The sequence below is a fragment of the Hypanus sabinus genome, chromosome 28 (genome assembly GCF_030144855.1).
Source record: "Hypanus sabinus isolate sHypSab1 chromosome 28, sHypSab1.hap1, whole genome shotgun sequence".
In the NCBI taxonomy this organism is placed as follows: domain Eukaryota; kingdom Metazoa; phylum Chordata; class Chondrichthyes; order Myliobatiformes; family Dasyatidae; genus Hypanus; species Hypanus sabinus.
Window position 1 is genome coordinate 44459347 of NC_082733.1, and position 19078 is coordinate 44478424.

Below are 19078 nucleotides of genomic sequence, written 5' to 3' on the forward strand. Positions count from 1 at the left end.
AGCGATACTTAAAAGATCCTGAGGTATTCTGCAAGGTCAGATGCGAAGAAGGTGATTCTTGCTCTGAAAGAATCCAGAGCACTTCAGATCAGGGGACACCGATGTAAAATAGAGTGTGGTGAACCCAGAGAGTTATGAGTTTGCAGAAGACTCTCCCTCAAGTGCCAGTGGAATCAGAATTTTTGAATATTTTTAAGATGAGGGTAGATAAATTCTTGATAAGTTAGTGAAAGGTTGGTATGAGTTGATAGAAAGGCGGAGTTGTTGATACAATCAAAACCACAGTGATCTTTTTTTAATTCAGAGATAGGGCACAATGCAGGTCATGAGAACATAAATAATAGGAGCAGTAGGCCATCTGGCCCATCGAGCCTGCCCTGCCATTCAATAAGATCATGGCTGCTCTGTCTGTAAACGCAGCTCCATCTACCTGCCTTTTCCCTATAACTCTTAAACCAGAGCACCCAGAGTCACAGGGCGAATGTACAAACTCCCCACAGACAGTGGCAGAAATTGAACCCAGGTGGCTGGCACAGTGGCACAGTAATAGCGTTACGTTAACCACTATGCTACAATGCTCTGCCATCTTGTTAAATAGGGGAGCATACTTGAAAGGCTAGGAGACTGACTCCCATTCCTAATCTGTATGTTCCTAACTTGTCAGGTTTTGGTTTTATTTTGCCAGAGGCTGTATCATTTTATTTAAAATTACCATAATAATGTCTGTAAAGATTAGAACTTAAGTTTACAATATATATAACAATTAGATGAATTTAAAATGTGGATATAAATTTTTAAATTGTGATGGAAATCTTTGTGTAGATTTCAATCTGGAGTTGGCAAAGGATTATTGTTGCAATCATTAAGATATTTGATTGTTGAACCGTGTAGTTTTTCATTGATTTTATTGTATTTCTCTGTACTACTGTGAATGTCTGCAAGAAAATGAATTTCAAAGTATTATATGGTGATTTATGCCTTCATAAATCAAAATATGGAGTACAGGAGTTGGGATGTTATGTTGAAGTTGTATATGGTGGTTAGGCCTAATAAGTATTACGTGGAGTTCTGGTCACCTACCTACAGGAAAGTTGCCAATAAGCTTGAGAGAGTGATATATACTGTATGCACTTTGATAACAGATTTACTTTGAACTTTGCCAGAGTGCCTCTCCTGCAGACTGTTGTGAGCTGTGTTAGCAAATTGTTCCATGGACTCTGGCTGTCATAGCCTGTTTGATTATTCTTCATGCTGTTCCACACAGTAATCCTGGGTGGGCTGGTACATAGGCGGGTTGGGTGGGGTCTTCATTAAATCAAGCCCAGAGATCTTTCAGCCACTGCAGTGTTACCATCTGGAACTGTGATCCTCTCTGGTGGCTGCCAGATGTGCAGAGGCCACTCCAGGGATTTGTTTTGGCAACATGACTTAACATTTGCATCTGGAACCTTCTCACCATGTTTCTTGAACCAAATGTAGAGAGACATAAGTTGAGAGCTCAGCCAACACACTTGATGTCTCTTACGCTATATATGGAGGCAAACAATTTTAATAGCTTATGTTTTGACATTTCCAGTCAAAGGATATTGAAAATGTAAACCGATTACACGTATAAGACCATAAGATATAGGAGCAGAATGAGGTCATTTGATCATGGCTCATTTATTTTCCCTCTCAACCCCATTCTCCTGCCTTCTTTCCATAACCTTTAATGCCCTCCCTATTTAGCAAGAACCAAGCTGGTGTCCGAAACAGTTCACAATACTCCACATGCAATCTGACCAATGCCTTATAAAGCCTCACTCAGCATTATATCCTTGCTTTAAAATCATAGTCATCTTGAAATAAATGCAAACATTGCACTTACTTTGCTTACCACCAATTCAGACTGCAAGTTAACCTCTGGAGAATCCTGCATTAGGACTCCCAAGTCCCCTTGCACCTCTGATTTCTGAATTTACTTCCCATTTAGAAAATAGTCTTTCCCTTGATTCCTTCCACCGAAGTGCACTGAAGGAATGGTGATGTACTGTTTTTCCAGTTGGGATGGGAGGGAAGCCTGCAGGAAGCAGTATTCACTCCTCTGCAGCTGTTGCCCTTGTCCTTGATGGAGGAGTCATGGGTTTTGGCAGTTGATGTGGAAGCAACCGAGATGAGCATCAGCCCTTCATATTGTCAGCTGTTTACTTGACAGCCACTGTGTGTCAATGGCAGAGAGAATGAGCATTTGGGTGGTTGTAATGCCACTCGTGTGGACTTGGCGGTCCAGCATGCTGTTCAAACTGCACACATCAGAAAACCAGGAGGTTCTGACATACTCCTGGCTGGTGCATTGTGAATGGAATGTCTGTGAGAGAGTCACTTACCATAAATACCTTCAAAGAGTCAACCCCACTTTCATTTTCATCACATTTGGAAATTTTTGTCTGTGTTTTGAACTATTAAGAGGTGTGAATGAGTGTGATCCCAGATAGATAGATAGTGATCCCATTGATAGCATAGATAGCCTCTGATTTCTATCCATAAATGCAAGAGATTCTGCAGATGTTGGAAGAACACACACAAAATGCTGTAGGATCTCAGCAGGTCAGGCAGCAGTTGCAGAGAGGAATGAACAGTTGACATTTTGGGTCATAAACAAGAGAAAATCTGCAAATGCTGGAAATCCAAGCAACCCCCACAAAATACTGGTGGAATCGGCAGGTCAGCCAATATCTAAGGAGAGTAAAGAGCAGTTGACGTTTCTGGCCAATACCCTTCAACAGGACATGACCTAAAATGTACGGTCAACACTTCAGGCCGAGACCCTTCAGCAGGACTGGAGAGCAAACGATGAGGAACAGATTAAAAAGATAGGGGAGGGGAGAGAGAAACACAAGGTGATAGGGTGAAACCTGGAGGGGGAGGGATGAAGTAAAGAGCTGGGAAGTTGGATGGTGAAAGGGATACAGGGCTGGAAAAGGGGGAGTCTGATTGAAGGCCATGGAAGAAAGCAGAGGGGTAGGAGCATCAGGGGGAGGCAATGGGCAAGCAAGGAGATGAGGTGAGGGAGGGAAAAGGGGGTGAGGAATGGCGAAGTGAGGTGGGGAACATTACTGGAAGTTGGAGAAATCAGTGTCTATGCCATCAGATTGGAGGCTACCCAGATGGAATATAAGGTGTTGTTCCTCCAACCTGAGTGTGGCCTCATCGTGACTGCAGAGAAGGCCATGGATTAACATATCGGTATGGGAAGTGGAATTAAAATGGATGACCACTGAGAGATCCCGCTTCCCCGAGCGGTGGGAATGTAAGAGCTTGACTAAACGGTCCCCAATCGTTGTTGGGTCTTACTGATATACAGAAGGCTGCACTGGATACAGTAGGTGACCCCAACAAACTCTCAGGTGAGGCATTGCCTCATGCGGAAGGACTGTTTCGAGCCCTGAATGGCAGTGAGGGAGGAAGTGTAGGGGCAGGCATAGCAAAGACTTGTTCTTGCAAGTGGAACAAGTGCTACACCTGTCTTACACCTGCTCCTTCATTACCATTCAGGGCCCTAAAAAGTCCTTCCCGGTGAGGTGGTCTTTCAGTTGTGAGTCTTTTGGGGTTATATACTGTGTCCGGTGCTCCTGGTGTAGCCTCCTGTGTATCATCGAATATAGACATTTACAGCACATTACAGGCCCTTCAGCCCACAATATTGTGCCGACCATGTAACCTACTCTAGAGACTGCCTAGAATTTCCCTAGTGCATAGCCCTCCATTTTTCTAAGTTCCATGTACCTATCTTAAGAGTCTCTTAAAAGACCCTATTATATCTGCTTCCATCACTGTCGCTGGCAGTGCATTCCACACACTCACCACTCCCTGTGTGTAAAACTTAATCATGACATCCCCTCAGTACCTGTTTCCAATCACCTTTTAAAACTATGCCCCCTTGTGTTAGCCCTGTCAGCCCTGGGGAAAAAAAATCCCCTGGCTATCCACACAATCAATGCCCCTCATTTTATACACCTCTATCAGGTCACCTCTCATCCTCTATCGCTCCAAGGGAAAAAGGCCAAGTACACTCAACCTTATATTGAAGAGACCCGGCGTGGATTGGGAGACTGCTTCGAGCACCTACGCTATGCTCACAGGTTCAAAGGTCAAGTTTAAAGTCAGAGAAATGTATACAATATACATCTTAAAGTGCTTTTTCTTCACAAAACATCCACAAAAACGGAGAAATGTCCCAAAAGATGAACGTGCATCCCGTGCATAAGCGGCAGTGAGCATCTAACCCCTTCCCCCCCCCCCCACCAGCAAAATTAAATGTGTGTCGGTACAATCACCAAGCCCAGTTACCCCAGAAGTTTCACATTTCATCTGAATTCCACAACCCACAGGTTCTTTCTCCCTGGCAAGGGAGAGGGAGGTGTGCCCCATTTTCACAGCAGGCGGGAGACATAACAGCAGCCCACTGGTTTACGATCTTAAAAGTCCATTTAGTTGCTTTTTCCAAGCTCTGTGTCCAAAAATTGCAAAGACCTCAGGTCTTCAGGTCCACATTGAAAGATTTTCTGGCCTCCCCGACGACACATGAGCTTCTGGTCGTGACACCGACCCTTGATCCACCCGTCTCCAGAGCCCCGAGATCTTATGCTTCCAAACACGATCGAGACTCTCAGGCCAAACCCTTGGCATGTCGAATAGCAGCCAGTCATGCAACCCATTCCCGCAAAGAACCGAAGCTTGCGTGTAACTCCAGGTCAGGGTCTTCAAAAGAACCCTGAAAGGAAAAAAATAAAGATATTAAAGGTAGAAATAGAGCTGTTTCTGAAGATGCAAGCAAAGGAGTTGCTGTTAAGCGCCATCATTCCTCCTAAGCAGAAGAAGCAGGATTTCCTAGTGGCTACCCATTTTAATTCCACTTCCCATTCCCATTCCAATATGTCAATACATGGCCTCCTCTACAGTTGCGATGAGGCCATGCTCAGGTTGGAGGTATAACATCTTGTGTTCTGTCTGGGTAGCCTCCAACCTGATGGCATGAACATCAATTTCTCAAACTTCCGGTAATGGCTCCCCCTTCTCCTTCACTACTCTCCTTCCCCTTTTCCCTCTCTCACCATATCCCTTTGCCTGCCCATCACCTCCCTCTGATGGTCCATCCCCCTTTCTTTCCTATCATATTCCCCTATCACCTTGCGTTTCTCTCTCCCCTCCCTCATTTTTAAAATCTACTCAGCTTTTTCTCTCCAGGCCTGCCGAAGGGTCTCGTCCCAAAACGTCGACTGTGCATATCAGGTCATGTCCTGTTGAAGGGTCTCGGCCAGAAATGTCAACTGTTCATTCCTCTCCATAGATACTACCTGAGCTGCTGATTCCACCAGCATTTTGGTCTATAGCCATGGTGTTTATGAGCTTGTCCAGTTGAGTTTTTGAGCTTTAGTGACTCTTGAGTTGTTGATGATGGAGGATTAAGCCATGGTAATGTCATTTAATGTAAGGGCAGATGGTTAGAATTCCTCGGAGTTGGTTGTTGCACAACATGAGGTTATTTTTCCTTATCAGCCATGCATATTACCCAGGTTTTCTGCAAGCAGCCACAGATTGTGTCATGATACATAAATCATTACAGTATGCATTAAGGACCTTCCCTACCTTCCCTGACTCCAGGCACTCGTTTCAGCTTTTATAACTGATCAGTTCTTTAGACCTCCTCCTGTTCTTTACATACGTATAAAATATCTTAAGAGTTTTACTTAGTCCACCTCAGCAAGGCCTTCTTGAATCCTCTTTTAGCTCTCCCAAGTCCATTATTGACCTACTTACTGGCTACCTTGTAATTCACTAGCTGACTGTAAGTCTTTGTTAATGTATAGTTTCACATAAATTCTATTGAATTTCTTTATTTTCCTACAAATGCCTGCAGGAACATCAATGTCATATATGGTAACATACGCATATTTTGGTAATAAATGTACTTTGACTTTGAGTCAAGAGCCCTGCCTGATCCTTGTTTCCAAAACCTGAAGTTTGCTTCCTCCTTCCTCTTGTCTAGATGTTCTACCTCTCGTCGTCCTTGGTTTCTTTGCCTGCTATTTATTCCCTGCCTCAAAGGGATAAACCTATCTAGAGCCCTCTACAAGTGCTCCATAAAAAACTTCCGCATTTTCATTGTGCATTTCTCTGAATACATCTGTTCCCAATTTATGCTCTCAAGTTCTTGTCTAATGGCATCATCACTCACCCTCCCTCAATGAAATGCTTTCCTATTACCATCTGCTCCTATCAGTGTCCTAGGCTATGATAAAGAAAATCTTTAAAAAAACACATTTTTTTAATTTACTGCTAGTATATAGCACTTTATCTTTGGGTTTCAATTCAGACTACTTGGATCCATAAAAGATGTTGACGTACTTCCTGTTTTGTTTCTGGAATAAGTATTGTGGTCTAACTTGAATTAGTTGCACAACATTCCTTCAATTTTAAGCACAAGAGATTCTGCAGATGCTGGGAATCCAAAGCAACATACATAAAATGCTGGAGAAACTCAGCAGGTCAGGAGGCATTTATGGAAAAGAGTAAACAGTTGATGTTTCAGGCTGACACACTTCTTCAAGACTAGAAAGGAAGGGGGAAAACGCTAGAATAAAAACGTGGAGAGAGGGAAGAAGGTTAGCTAGAAGGTGATGTGTGAAACCAGGTGGGTGGGAAAGATAAACAGCTGGAGATGAAGGAGTCTGATAAGACAGTAGAGTGGACAAGGGGAGGAAAGCACCCAGGAGGAGGTGATAGGCAGGTGAGATGAGGTAAGAAGTCAGAGTGGGAAATAGAAGAAGAGGAGGGGGGAGGGATTTTTGTTTGCTGAAAAGAGTAATCTATATTCATGCCATCAGATTGGAGGCTACCCAGACAGAGTACACCCTGAGGGTAGCCTCATCATGCCTCAAGGTGAGACCATGGATCAACATGTTGGAATGGAAATCAGGATTAAAATGTTGAGCACTGGGAAGTTCTGCTTCAGGTGGATGAAGCAGAGGCACTTGACCAGCGGTCCCCAGTTTACGGCGGAAGTCACCAATGTAAAGGAGCCTGCTTTGGGAGCACCAGCTACAGTAATCAACCTCAGCAGATTTGCAGGTGAATGGGCAGGTGTAGCACTTTGGCCGCTTGCAGGGTTAAGTGCTGGGCCAGAGTTAGTGGGGAGGGATGAATGAACAAGGGAATCACAGAAGGAGCGATCCCTGCAGAAAGTGGAAGTTGGGAGAGGTAAAGATGAGTTAGGTGGTAGGATCCCTTTAGAGAGATGGTGAGTGGAGAATATTGTGTGGAATATGGAGACTCATGGGGTAGAAAGGTAAGGACAAGAACTCTATCACTGTTAAGGCTGCAGGAAGATGGGCTGAGTGTGGATGTCCAGGAAATGGAGGAGATGCAGATGAGGAAAGTATCATTGGTGGAGGAAAGGAAACCCCATTCTTTCAAGGAGAAAGGAAAGGAAAGCCTCATCCTGGGAATTTCACTCTTGAAGACCCTGACCTGGAGTAACACGCTGACTGCGGTTCTTTGCGGGAATGGAACCTGCTCTCAGGGTTCCACAATCGGCCACTATTCAGCATGCTGAAAGCTTGGCCTAAGATTTCAACTCGGATTCGGAAGCCTGGGATCTCGAGGAACTGGAGATGGGTGGATCAAGGGTCGGTGTTGCCACAGGAGATCCATATGTGGTTGAGGGAGTCAGAACATCTGCTGTGTGCCTGGGGACCCGGGATCCTTGTGATCTTCAGGCACAGAGCTCAGATAAAGTGAGGTAACTGACTTTTAACATCATAAACCAGCGAGTTGTTTGTTATCTCTCTCCACTCATTGGAAAATGGAGTCACCTCTTCCTTCCTTATTAGGAGAGAGAACGCCTGCAGCATGTTGAATTATCAGGTGAACAATGTAGTCTTTGGGGTAACTGCAAATCTGTGTCTTTGCTATTGCCTTGCTCACAATTGAGTGCTGGTAGCGGGTGTGCTTTATTTTTGCCAGTGGTGGGGGGGGGGAATTGTTGCTCGCTGCCACTTATGTGAGGGAGGGAGGGGAGCTGGGGGGCACTTTGGGGTTCTAACATTTAATTGTCTTTCATTCTTGGGGCACTTCTCTGTTTTCGTGGATGTTTGCGAAGAAAAAGCATTTCAGGGTGTGTATTGTATACATTTCTCTGACGTTGAATTGTACCTTTGAAACCTTTGAATTTGCTTGTGCCACCAGGGAGGTGCTTTATATTGATCTCTTTGATGGAATGCTAAGGAGACGACAAAATCTTCTAGAGGTTATAATATCTGAGATGTCATAAAAGGCTAGAGAGACCAAACAAAAGTTATGGACTATTTTTGAACTCAAGGACCAGACAACTACTGCTTCAGCAGCTGTCTTTTATCACTGCCTTTATGTGCAATCTATTTTATGTAGTTTAGAGAAGTAGAGAGTACTATAACCCATAAAAACTTTAAATGACAACTCCTATGATTTCACTTAAAATTCCTAAAACCTGAGACAACATGGTGATTCATATTAATTGTTCGCTTAAATGCACAGATCTTTCTGGCTATAAAAAATTATCCTTGTGTATTTGGGAAAGATTTTAACAATGAAATGTTAGATTGTAGTTTTGAAGTTTTCACTTTCAATTACTTTCTGTGAGATCTACCAAAGTCCCAACATACAGCTGTTAGAGTCATAGAACACTATAACAGAGAAACAGGCCCTTTGGACCATCTAGTCCAAACCAAACTATTTCTCTGTCTATCTCATCAACCTGCACCTGGACCATGACCTTCTATACCCCTCCCATTCATGTAACTATCCAAATTTCTCTTAAATGTTGCAATCAAACCCATGTCCCCCTTAAGTATCCAAAGTTCAAAGTAAACTTATCAAAGTATATATATGTTACCATATATAACCGTGAGTTTCATTTTCTTGTGGACATAATAAGTCCATAATAGAATAAAACCATAACAGAATCAATGAAACATTGAACCAAATTAAACCAGTGTGCAAAGAGAACAAACTGTGCAAATAAAAAAAAAATAATAATAATAAATAGATAAGCAAAAAATATCAAACATGAGGTGAGTCCTTGAAAGTGAGTCCATAGATTGTGGGAACAGTTCAATGATGGGGCAAGTGAAGTTATCCCCTATGGTTCAAGATCCTTTCACCCTTAACCCATCACTTCCAGCTCTAGTCCCACCCAACCTCAGTGGAAAAAGTCTGCTTGTGTTTACCTTATCAACTTTCTTTTGTACTTTGAGGAATAAAAAGCTTATGATATATTAATTTCAGAAAATGAGGTTTGTTTCATCCTAGTAAGAAGTTGTTGATTTGAGATATTAACTTTTGTTCTCTCTCTATCACTCTTGTCTTACCTGATGGGTATTTTCAGAAATTTATATTTTTATTTTGTATCGCTACAATTTGTAGTGTCTGCATTTTTAAAGATTTGTACGTTTTCACTCAGGTTGTGGGAACACTCTAAGCAGTAGCTCTAGGTAATGTTTTGACATTAGTTGTGCTTTGATACAATGAATACTTTTTTTATTTTTACTGCATTTCTGAAAGTATGTTGATTTTACTGTGGTTCTTTACATACAGATGATTTTTCCATTCCATTGGCCGTGTCCATATATTCCTCTGTGCCCTTTGGCTCTGGCAGATGTCCTTAGTGCCCCTTGCCCCTTCATTGTAGGGGTTGACTCCCGCTACTTTGATCTGTATGATCCTCCAAGTGATGTAAGCTGCGTGGACCTAGACACTAACACCATCTCTCAGTAAGATTTTGACATATACAATTAAATTGTAAAATGTGGCTTTTGTTTATTAGTTGAGTTGCAAAATAGTAATTATTTGTATTGCACTGTACAGTTGTCAGAAAACAACACATTTCATGTCATGTGTCAGTGATAATAAACCTGATTTTTATCTTGACTCTCCTCTGCACAGCAGCACCTCTCTTTCCAATTATTGTGTGTCTGGCACACATTATTTATTGAAATAATTTTAAAAGTTTCTGATCCACTGCTGGAGCTAATGGAAAGAATTACCAGTGTTTCTCTGCAAAAGCCCCAGTTTCCAGCACTGGCTTGTTCTTTGAATTGATGGATGCTTTTCCTATCTGGCGCCTGAGCTGCTGGCTACCCCACACACTGATGGACTGCACCTACGCTGCCCCCCCACTGCCGTCTGTGGGTTCATGTTCAAGCTTGTGAGAACTCAGCTAATGCGATATCTAGACTTTAGAATTAAATTCATTTAAGTGTTTTTATTGATTCTGTGGTGATTTTTAATTTTTGTAAGAATAAAAAATCAATAATTGTAATATTTTTACTATAATCTTGACAGGTGCCTTCACTACTTACTGTCCAAAAATATGTCTGTCTACCCTAGCCTGAGATACAGATTTTTGGACCATTAGAGAATCAGATGTTATGGAGAACAAGAAAGACTGTGCTAAATTAAACCACAATTCAGTGGAACAGAATTAGGCCATTCAGCCCATCAATTTTGATCTGCTATTCAATCATGGCTGATTTATTTTCCCTCTCAATCCCATTCTCCTGATCAGCATCGATCTTCTTGAATAGAGAAGACTAAAGGATACTTGTAGCCAACATTTTTCTTAAGATATTTGTACCTAACTGATCTTTCAATTAATGTGCAGATAATATCAATTGGTTATTTTTTTAAATTACATTAATCAAGTGCTTTACTGATGATGAAGTCACAACCCCAATTCATAGTTCGTTGTCTCTATTATTGTAATTTGCCAATCAGCATGTACTGTACATTTAATTTCATTTCAGAGTTTTTTCTTCAATTTGCTGTCAGTTACTGTGTTCTTGCAGTGCTCTTTAATTTTATGAATACTAAAAGTAATATTGTGATGATGTTTCAAAATTTACTTGCTGTGTATTTGTGTCCAAGTTATGTATTTAAAAGTTTATTCTTTCAGAACTGATGACAGGAAAAGCCTTACATGGAAAGTACTTCCAAAGAAAGCCTGTAAAAATCTGATCAACTCTTTAAACAACATTTATGAACAGCTGGCTGAGAGTAAGTGCCTTATGAACTCTTTAATGCTGTAATTTGTCCTTTTCCTAGAAAGGTACAGATCCTTCAGCCCACAATGTTATGCCAACCCTTTCACCTACTTCAAGTTAATCTAATCCTTCCCTCCTGCTTAGCCCTCACTTTTTTTCATTTCATCAATGTCTCTTGAATGTCCCTAATGTTTTTGCCTCTACCAGCACCCCTTGCAGCCTGTTCAATGTACCTATCACTTTGTGTTTAAAGAAAAAACCTAGTTCTGACGTCCCTTCTGTAGTTTCCTCTAAACACCTTAAATTATGTCCTCGTGCATTGGCTATTGCCACTCTGGGATAAACGGGCACACTGGCTGTCCTCTCTGTATATTATTCTTTACCATCATATGCACTACTCTCAAGTTGCCTCTCACTCAACTTCACTGCAAAGCGAAAGGCCCTGGCTTGTTCAGCTTTTCCTCACATTGGTCATGCTTCCTAATCCAGGCAGCATTCTGGTAAATCACCTCCGTACCCTTTCGAAAACTTCCACATCCTTCTTATAAGGAGATTAGAGCTGAATGCAATGCTTCCAAGTTTTGTAGAGCAACAACATTACCTCAAAGCTCTTCAACTCAAACCCCTGACTAACAAAGACCAACACATCATGCGCCTTCTTAACCATCCTATCAACTTGCATGGCAACTTTGAGGTATCTATGGGCTTGGACCCCAAAATACCTCTCTTCCTTCACAATGCTGAGAATCCTACCAGTAACCTCGTGTAGCCTTCATATTCAACCTTCCAAATAAAATTATTTCCCAACTTGAACTCCACCTGCCACTTCTCAGCTCTGCATCCCATCAATCTCTTGTTGAAACCTTCTCTCCTATCCACAACACCACCAACCTTCGTGTCATCTGCAAACTTACTATTCCACCTTCCCACTTCCTCATCTAAGTCATTTGCAGTATTTAAAAAGATCACAAGGAGCAGGGGTCCCAGAACAGATCGCTGCAGACCACCACTAGTCATAGACCTCAGGAATGTGCTCCATCTGCTACCACCTTTGGCGTTCTGTGGGCAAACCAATGCTGAATTCACACATCCAAGTTTCCTTGGATCCCATGTCCCCTTACTTTCTAAATATGGGGAACTTGGACTCTACCTTCATCAATTTGTTTTATCACTTCCACAAAAAGTCATTAAGGCTCATGAGGCATGATCTGGCCACTACAAACCCATGCTGACTATCTCTAATCAGACCATGCTTCTCTTAGAATCCTCTTATCCCTATTAACTTTCTGGTACGACTCCTGTGGCCAGTGAGGATTCAAAGATCATCACAAAAAGTCAGCAATCTCTTCACTCACTTCCATAGTAACCTGAGGTATGTCCCATCCAATCCAGGGGACTTTCAAACAGTCCAGCACATCCTCTTAACCTTGACCTGTTCCAGCACATAAGCTGATCTCACTTTTATCAAGATCCCTCTCTCTTGTGAATACTGATCATTCCTTTTAAAAACTAGTGACTTTCAGATACCATGGAGACCACAGAGTTTTCTGTGCAGCAGCAAGGGATTTTGCCAAATCACTGTCATATCCGCAGTCTTTTGGTCCTGGTAACTCATGAAGTGTAGAGCTGGCTTAGGATCGCCTTGCATGTATCATATATATATCTTGTGTATTTCCAATATCCAGTAATACACATTATATATCGGAATTACTTGAGATTTTAAAAAGGTTCTAGGAAAAGATTCTATGACTATAATTTCATTGAATTGTATAATCCTTATACTTGGTAACACACAAAATACTGGAGGAACTCACCAGGTCAGGCAGCATCTATTGAAAGGAATATAGAGCTAACGTTTTGGACCAAGACCCTTCATTGGACCCTTGTGTTTAACCTTATATTTGCCCAAGTTTGTTGACATCAGATGTCCAGTCTGATCGCATTAGTTGCTCATGCACTTAAAACAGTTTCTTCTCGATCAAAGCTGCAATTCTTAAATTCACACAGGATGCAGGCATCACCGAGAAACCTATTTCTCTTTGTAATCATCCCAGGCACTGTGGGCCGATATTTTCAGTTTACAGAAATCAAAAACTTGCAGGATATCTTGATTTTTTTAATTGGATACAAAATTCTCAATCAAATTGCTTAGAGTTAGAAGGCCACAGAGCCGATTTGCAATTCGTAATGTGTGTTCAATTTAGCTGAAGCCAGCAAGAGTGTAGTTCAGACTCTTAATAATATGATGGAATTCACTCTGAAATTTGAGAAGGAGAAGCTGAAGTCAGATATATCAGTATTACAGTGGAGTAAAGGGAATTACAGGAGCATCAGAAAGGAGAAAACTGATTGGAAAGCAGGGATGACAACAGAGCAGCAATAGCCAGACTTCTGGGAGCAATATCGAAGGCACGGGATATATACATCCCATAGACAAAGAAGTATTCTAAAGGCAAGATGGCACAACCCCGTGGCTGACAAGAGAAGTCGAAGTCAACACAAAAGCCAAAGAGAAAGCATAGAATAGAGCAAAAATAATGGGAAGTTGGAGTGTTGGGAAGCTTTTGAAAACCAACTAAAAAGTCAAAGGAAAAGATGGAATACAAAGGTAAGTTAGCCAATAATATTAGAACATGGATCATAGAAATCTACAGCACATTACAGGCCCTTCGGCCCACAATGTTATGCTGACCATGCAACCAATTCCAGAGGCAACATGAGTGAATCTGCAGATGCTGGAAATAAATTTTTAAAAACACGAAATGCTGGCAGAACTCAGCAGGCCAGACAGCATCTATGGGAGGAGGTAATAACGACGTTTCAGGCCGAAACCCTTCATCAGGAATGAAGTAACATGGGATGGTCGAGGGTGGATAAGAAGTGAGGGGAGGGATAAAGTAGAGAGCTGAGAACTGATAGGCTTGGAGGGAAATGGGCTAGGGGGAAGGTGGAGAATTATGGGAAATAAAAGAGAAAGAAAGGTAGGGCGGGAGAGATTATAGTGAGGGGGGAAAAGAGAGAGAAAGAGAACCAAACTAAAATAATAGATAGGGATGGGGGTAAGGGTGGGGTGCAGGGGTATCAGCGGAGGTCAGTGAGTTGGATGTTCATACCGGCAGGAAGGAGACTACCTAGGCGGGAGATAAGGTATTGCTCCATTGACCTGCATGTGGCCTCATCTTGACGGTAGAAGAGGCCATGGACAGACATATTGGAGTGGGAGTGGTCTGTGGAATTGAAGTGTGTGGCCACAGGGAGATCCCGCCACTGCTGGAGGACCGAGCGCCGGTGTTCGGCGAAACGGTCTCCAGCAGGTCTCCCCAATGTATAAATGGCCACATCGGGAACACCAGATACAGTATATCACCCCAGTTGACTCGCAGGTGAAGTGGTGCCTCACCTGAAAGGACTGGGGCCTGGGATAGTGGTAACGCATAATCCAACGTAACTTCCGCCACCTCCTATGTGATCCCACCACCAACCACATCTTCCCTTCCCCCTCACTTTCGGCTTTCAGCAGGGATTGCTCCCTACGCGACTCCCTTGTCCATTCATCCCCCCCATCCCTCCCACAGACTTCCCTCCGGGCACTCATCCCTGCAAACAGAAGAAGTGCTACACCTGCCCCCACACTTCTTCCTTCACCACCATCCCAGACAGGCCCCAGACAGTCCTTTCAGGTGAGGCACCACTTCACCTGCGAGTCAACTGGGGTGATATACTGTATCCGCTGCTCCCGATGTGGCCATTTATACATTGGGGAAACCCGCTGCAGACTGGGAGACTGTTTTGCCGAGCACCGGCGCTTGCTCCTCCAGCAGTGGCGGGATCTCCCTGTGGCCACACACTTCAATTCCACAGACCCCACTCCCACTCTGACATGTCTGTCCATGGCCTCCTCTACCGTCAAGATGAGGCCACACGCAAGTCGATGGAGCAATACTTTATATCCCGTCTAGGTAGCGCCTCCTTCCTGCCGGCATGAACATCCAACTCACTGACCTCCGCTGATACCCCTGCACCCCACCCTTACCCCCATCCCTTATAAATTATTTTAGTCTGGTTCTCTTTCTCTCTCTTTTTCCGCCCTCACTATAATCTCTCCCCCCAGCCCTACCTTTCTTTCTCTTTTATTTCCCATAATTCTCCACCTTCCCCCAGCCCATTTTCCTCCAGACTATCACTTCCCAGCTCTCTACTTTATCCCTCCCCCCACTTCTTATCCCCCCCTCGACCATCCCATGTTGCTTCACTCCTGATGAAGGGTTTCGGCCCGAAACGTCGTTATTACCTCCTCCCATAGATGCTGTCTGGCCTGTTGAGTTCTGCCAGCATTTCGTGTTTTTTTTAACCAATTCCAGAAACTGCATAGAATTTCCCTACTGCATAGCTCTTTATTTTTCTAAGCTCTATGTACCTATCTAAGAGGTATGATCACTTGACCCCTAAGGGTTCCTTTACCTTAAGCACTCTAATCAACTCTGGTATTTTGACATACTGTAATAATTTGATATATGTACTGCAATAATATTACTTTGAACTTTGAAAAACAAATAATGCCATCAGGATTACATCATTGTTAGCTCTTTGCCTTTTCATTCTGATTCTGTTTCCATAAGTTGTTTAATTTTTTTTCACTTTAAGTTAACATTGAGTAGCTTTCATTTTTTTTACATTTCAGTGAAATAATGCAAGTGTAAATACTTATTGTTTATGCTTACAAGGGAAAATTAGCCCTGTGAGACTTCAGTGGATTTATATCTGCCATTAATCAGGGCATTGACGAGGGAGGAATTAGAAAGGATAATATTCCCAATTTTTTTTTCAAGTCAGATCTTCAAAATCAATTAAAATTGCTCTATTTTCCAATGCCGTTCATTAGAGGATGTGTAATTTACATTAAGCATTTAAATGTAAAACTAAATGTGTTTCTTTTCAGTGCATCAAAGACCAAGAGAGGAAGCTTTAATGGAATTAACAATGAATGATCATGATTTAAACTCTGGTAAAAAGATGCAGGTGTTCGAACTGGAAATACAAGAAGCTTTTCTTCGCTTCATGGCTTCCATTTTGAAGGGTTACAGAACATACCTCCGACCTATCACAGAGGCTCCTTCTGAGAAAACAACAGACGCTAGCTCGCTGTTTGATCTTCAAGGTGGTTACCGTTACTTAAAAATATCTCTGATTTTTGAATTTGCACTTATCAAGTATTTGAGATACACACGTTACTAACTAAGCATGCAAATTGCTTGAATTCAAAAATATTAGTTCCTTGATTTTAGATCAAGGTTAAGTTTTGGTGTGAAAGATACATGCTTCATAATTAATAACATTTCCTTTTAATCATTAAATCTAGTAAAAAAATCCTCATTCTCTCCACAAAACTAATGTTATGATATTGTGGAAATAAGAATAATTCATCTCTGTGCAGCTGTTAACTTTGAATGTTTTTCCAAAAAAATCTTTAGAGCACAGGTTCTGGGCACCAAACTTTGATCTGTTGTGTATTTTTTAGTGCAACGTTATAATTCCCACCGCTGTCTGTAAGGAGTTTATTCTATATGTTCTGTCTGTGCCTCGGTGGGTTTCCTCTGGGTGCTTCAGTCTCCTCCGACATAAAGAATAGGAGAAGGAGTAGGTCATCTGGCTCATCAAGCCTGCTCAGCCATTCAATAAGATCATGGCTGATCTGGCCATGGACTCATCTCTACCTACCTACGCTTTCCCCATAACACTTAATTCCCCTACTATGCAAAAGTCTATCCAACCTTGTCTTAAATATATTTACTGAGGTAGCCTCCACTGCCTCATTGGACAGAGAATTCCACAGATTCACCACTGTCTGGGAAAAGCAGTTCCTCCTCATCTCCGTCCTGAACCTACTCCACAGAATCTTGAGGCTATGACCCTGGTTCGTCTCACCTACCAGTGGAAACAGCTTTCCTGCCTCAATCTTAACTATTCCTTTCATAATTTATGTTTCTACAAGATCTCCTCTCATTCTTCTGAATTCCAGTGAGTACAGTCCAAGGAGACTCGATCTTTCCTCATAGTCTAACCCCCTCATCTTTGGAATCAACCTGTTGATCCTCCTCTGTATCACCTCTGAAGTCAGTATATCCTTCCTCAAGTAAGGAGACCAGAACTGCATGCAGTACTTCACGTGCAGCCTCACCAGTACCCTGCACTGTTTGCAGCATAACCTCCCTGCTCTTAAATTCAATTTCTCTATCAGTGAAGGCCAACATTCTATTTACCTTCTTGATACACTACTGTACCTGCAAACCAACCTTCTGTGATTCATGTACAAGCACTCCCAAGTCCCTCTGCACAACAGCATGCTGTAATTTTTTTTTACCACTTAAATGATGATCTCTGTCATTTTTCCTTCTAAAGTGGATGACCTGGCATTTACCAACATTGTACTTTATCTGCCAGACCCTTTCCCACTCATTTAACCTATGTAGACTCTGCGTATCTTCTGCAGAATTTGCTTTTCCACTCAACTTAGTATCATCAGCAAACTTAGCTGTACCACACTCGGTCCCCTCTTCCAGATGGTTAATGTATATTGTGAATAGTTGCAGGCCCAGCACTGACCTCTGTGGCACACCGCTCACCACTGACTGCCAACCTGAGTAACACCCATGTATCCCAACTCTTAAGAATCCTTATCTTATGGATAAGTCTTTTTATGTGGCATTTTATCTAACGCCTCTCTGCAAATCCAAGTAAGTAATGTCCGTCTGTTCCCCTCTCTCCACTGCGCTTCTTATTACCCTCAAAGAACTCCAGTATCTACAAAGGTGTACAAATTAGTAGGATAATTGGCCACTTGGGTGTAATTGGGTTGCATGAGCTTGTTGGGCCGGAAGGGCCTGTTACCATGGTATCTCAAAATAAATAAATGAAATCAGTTTCTTCTTCCAGGTTACTAACTGATTTCCTGAATATTTGTTGCATCTTCTGTTTTCATTTTACAATTCAGTTTCATTCAGAAATTCCCAGAGCTATACTGCATAAATTAGTTAAGAATTCTAACAAGGGCCAACCAAGATTTTGATTTGAGTAGTGGAACCAAATTTAATTGGACAAAAATATATTAAAAATTGTTTACTTCATGTTAATTATTGCAGGTTTTCTGAGAAGCAGAGATCGATCTCACCAAAAGTTTTACTCATTGATGACAAAAACACAGATGTTTATTCGGTTCATCGAAGAATGCTCCTTCGTGAGTGACAAGGATGCAAGTTTGGCTTTCTTTGATGATTGTGTGGACAAAGTAAGTCACTGTGGATTTTTCTTAAAGAAGGAAGTGAACTGCAATTAAAGTTAGGGATTCTGGAATTGGAAGTCCTTTCAGATCCCTGTGCACAATTTTAAGTGGTCCATGTTTAAGTCATTCTGCAATGCTGTCTAATTTGCAGAACTTCAGTCTGTTTCATAACTGAGTCAAATAAGAGATGTCCATTTAGAAACTTGAGTTGACAGTATTCACCTGGCCACAATCATGTTCCTGTGTGAAGCTTATTAGTATCAAACAAGTTAATAATCTATAATGTCCAAATGTCATTAAATATCTTTCATTCATCACTAATACTATCTAGTGATGTGTTATCAAGAAAACTGCCATAAATCAGGGTTTGAAAACAAAGCACCAGTGAAGATTTGATATGCCAACTTTGTAGTTCAAGCAAGTAACTTTACCATTATTGTAGTTTGTGTGTGTTGCTTATTTTCTAACTTGATTAATGAACTAAAGTGCTTTACTAAATCTCATGTTTTGTGTTAATACTAATAAAGTGGAGAGGATGTTTCCTATAGTGGGAGTCTGGGCCAAAGAGTGCACGGCCTCAGAAAAGAGGGATACCTCTTTAGAATGAAGACGAGGAGGCATTACTTCAGCCAGAGGGTGGTGAATCTGTAGAATTCATTGGGTAGGCCAGGTCATTGAGTATGTTTAAAGCAGAGGGGGATAGGTTCTTGATTAGTCAGGGCACCAAAGGTTAGGGGCAGAA

General features: G+C 42.0%; 1 protein-coding gene across 2 annotated transcripts in view; it reads left to right on the forward strand.

The window, feature by feature from the left end:
* The window catches only part of dennd4a (DENN/MADD domain containing 4A), a 170722-nt gene that overhangs the window by 68144 nt on the left and 83500 nt on the right, over positions 1-19078 (forward strand). For both annotated transcript variants that reach the window (XM_059953083.1, XM_059953084.1), the window contains exons 10-13: positions 9613-9788; positions 10970-11070; positions 15997-16215; positions 18197-18342. In XM_059953083.1, the coding sequence (XP_059809066.1) occupies positions 9613-9788; positions 10970-11070; positions 15997-16215; positions 18197-18342 (642 nt within the window). The remainder of the gene's footprint in view (positions 1-9612; positions 9789-10969; positions 11071-15996; positions 16216-18196; positions 18343-19078) is intronic.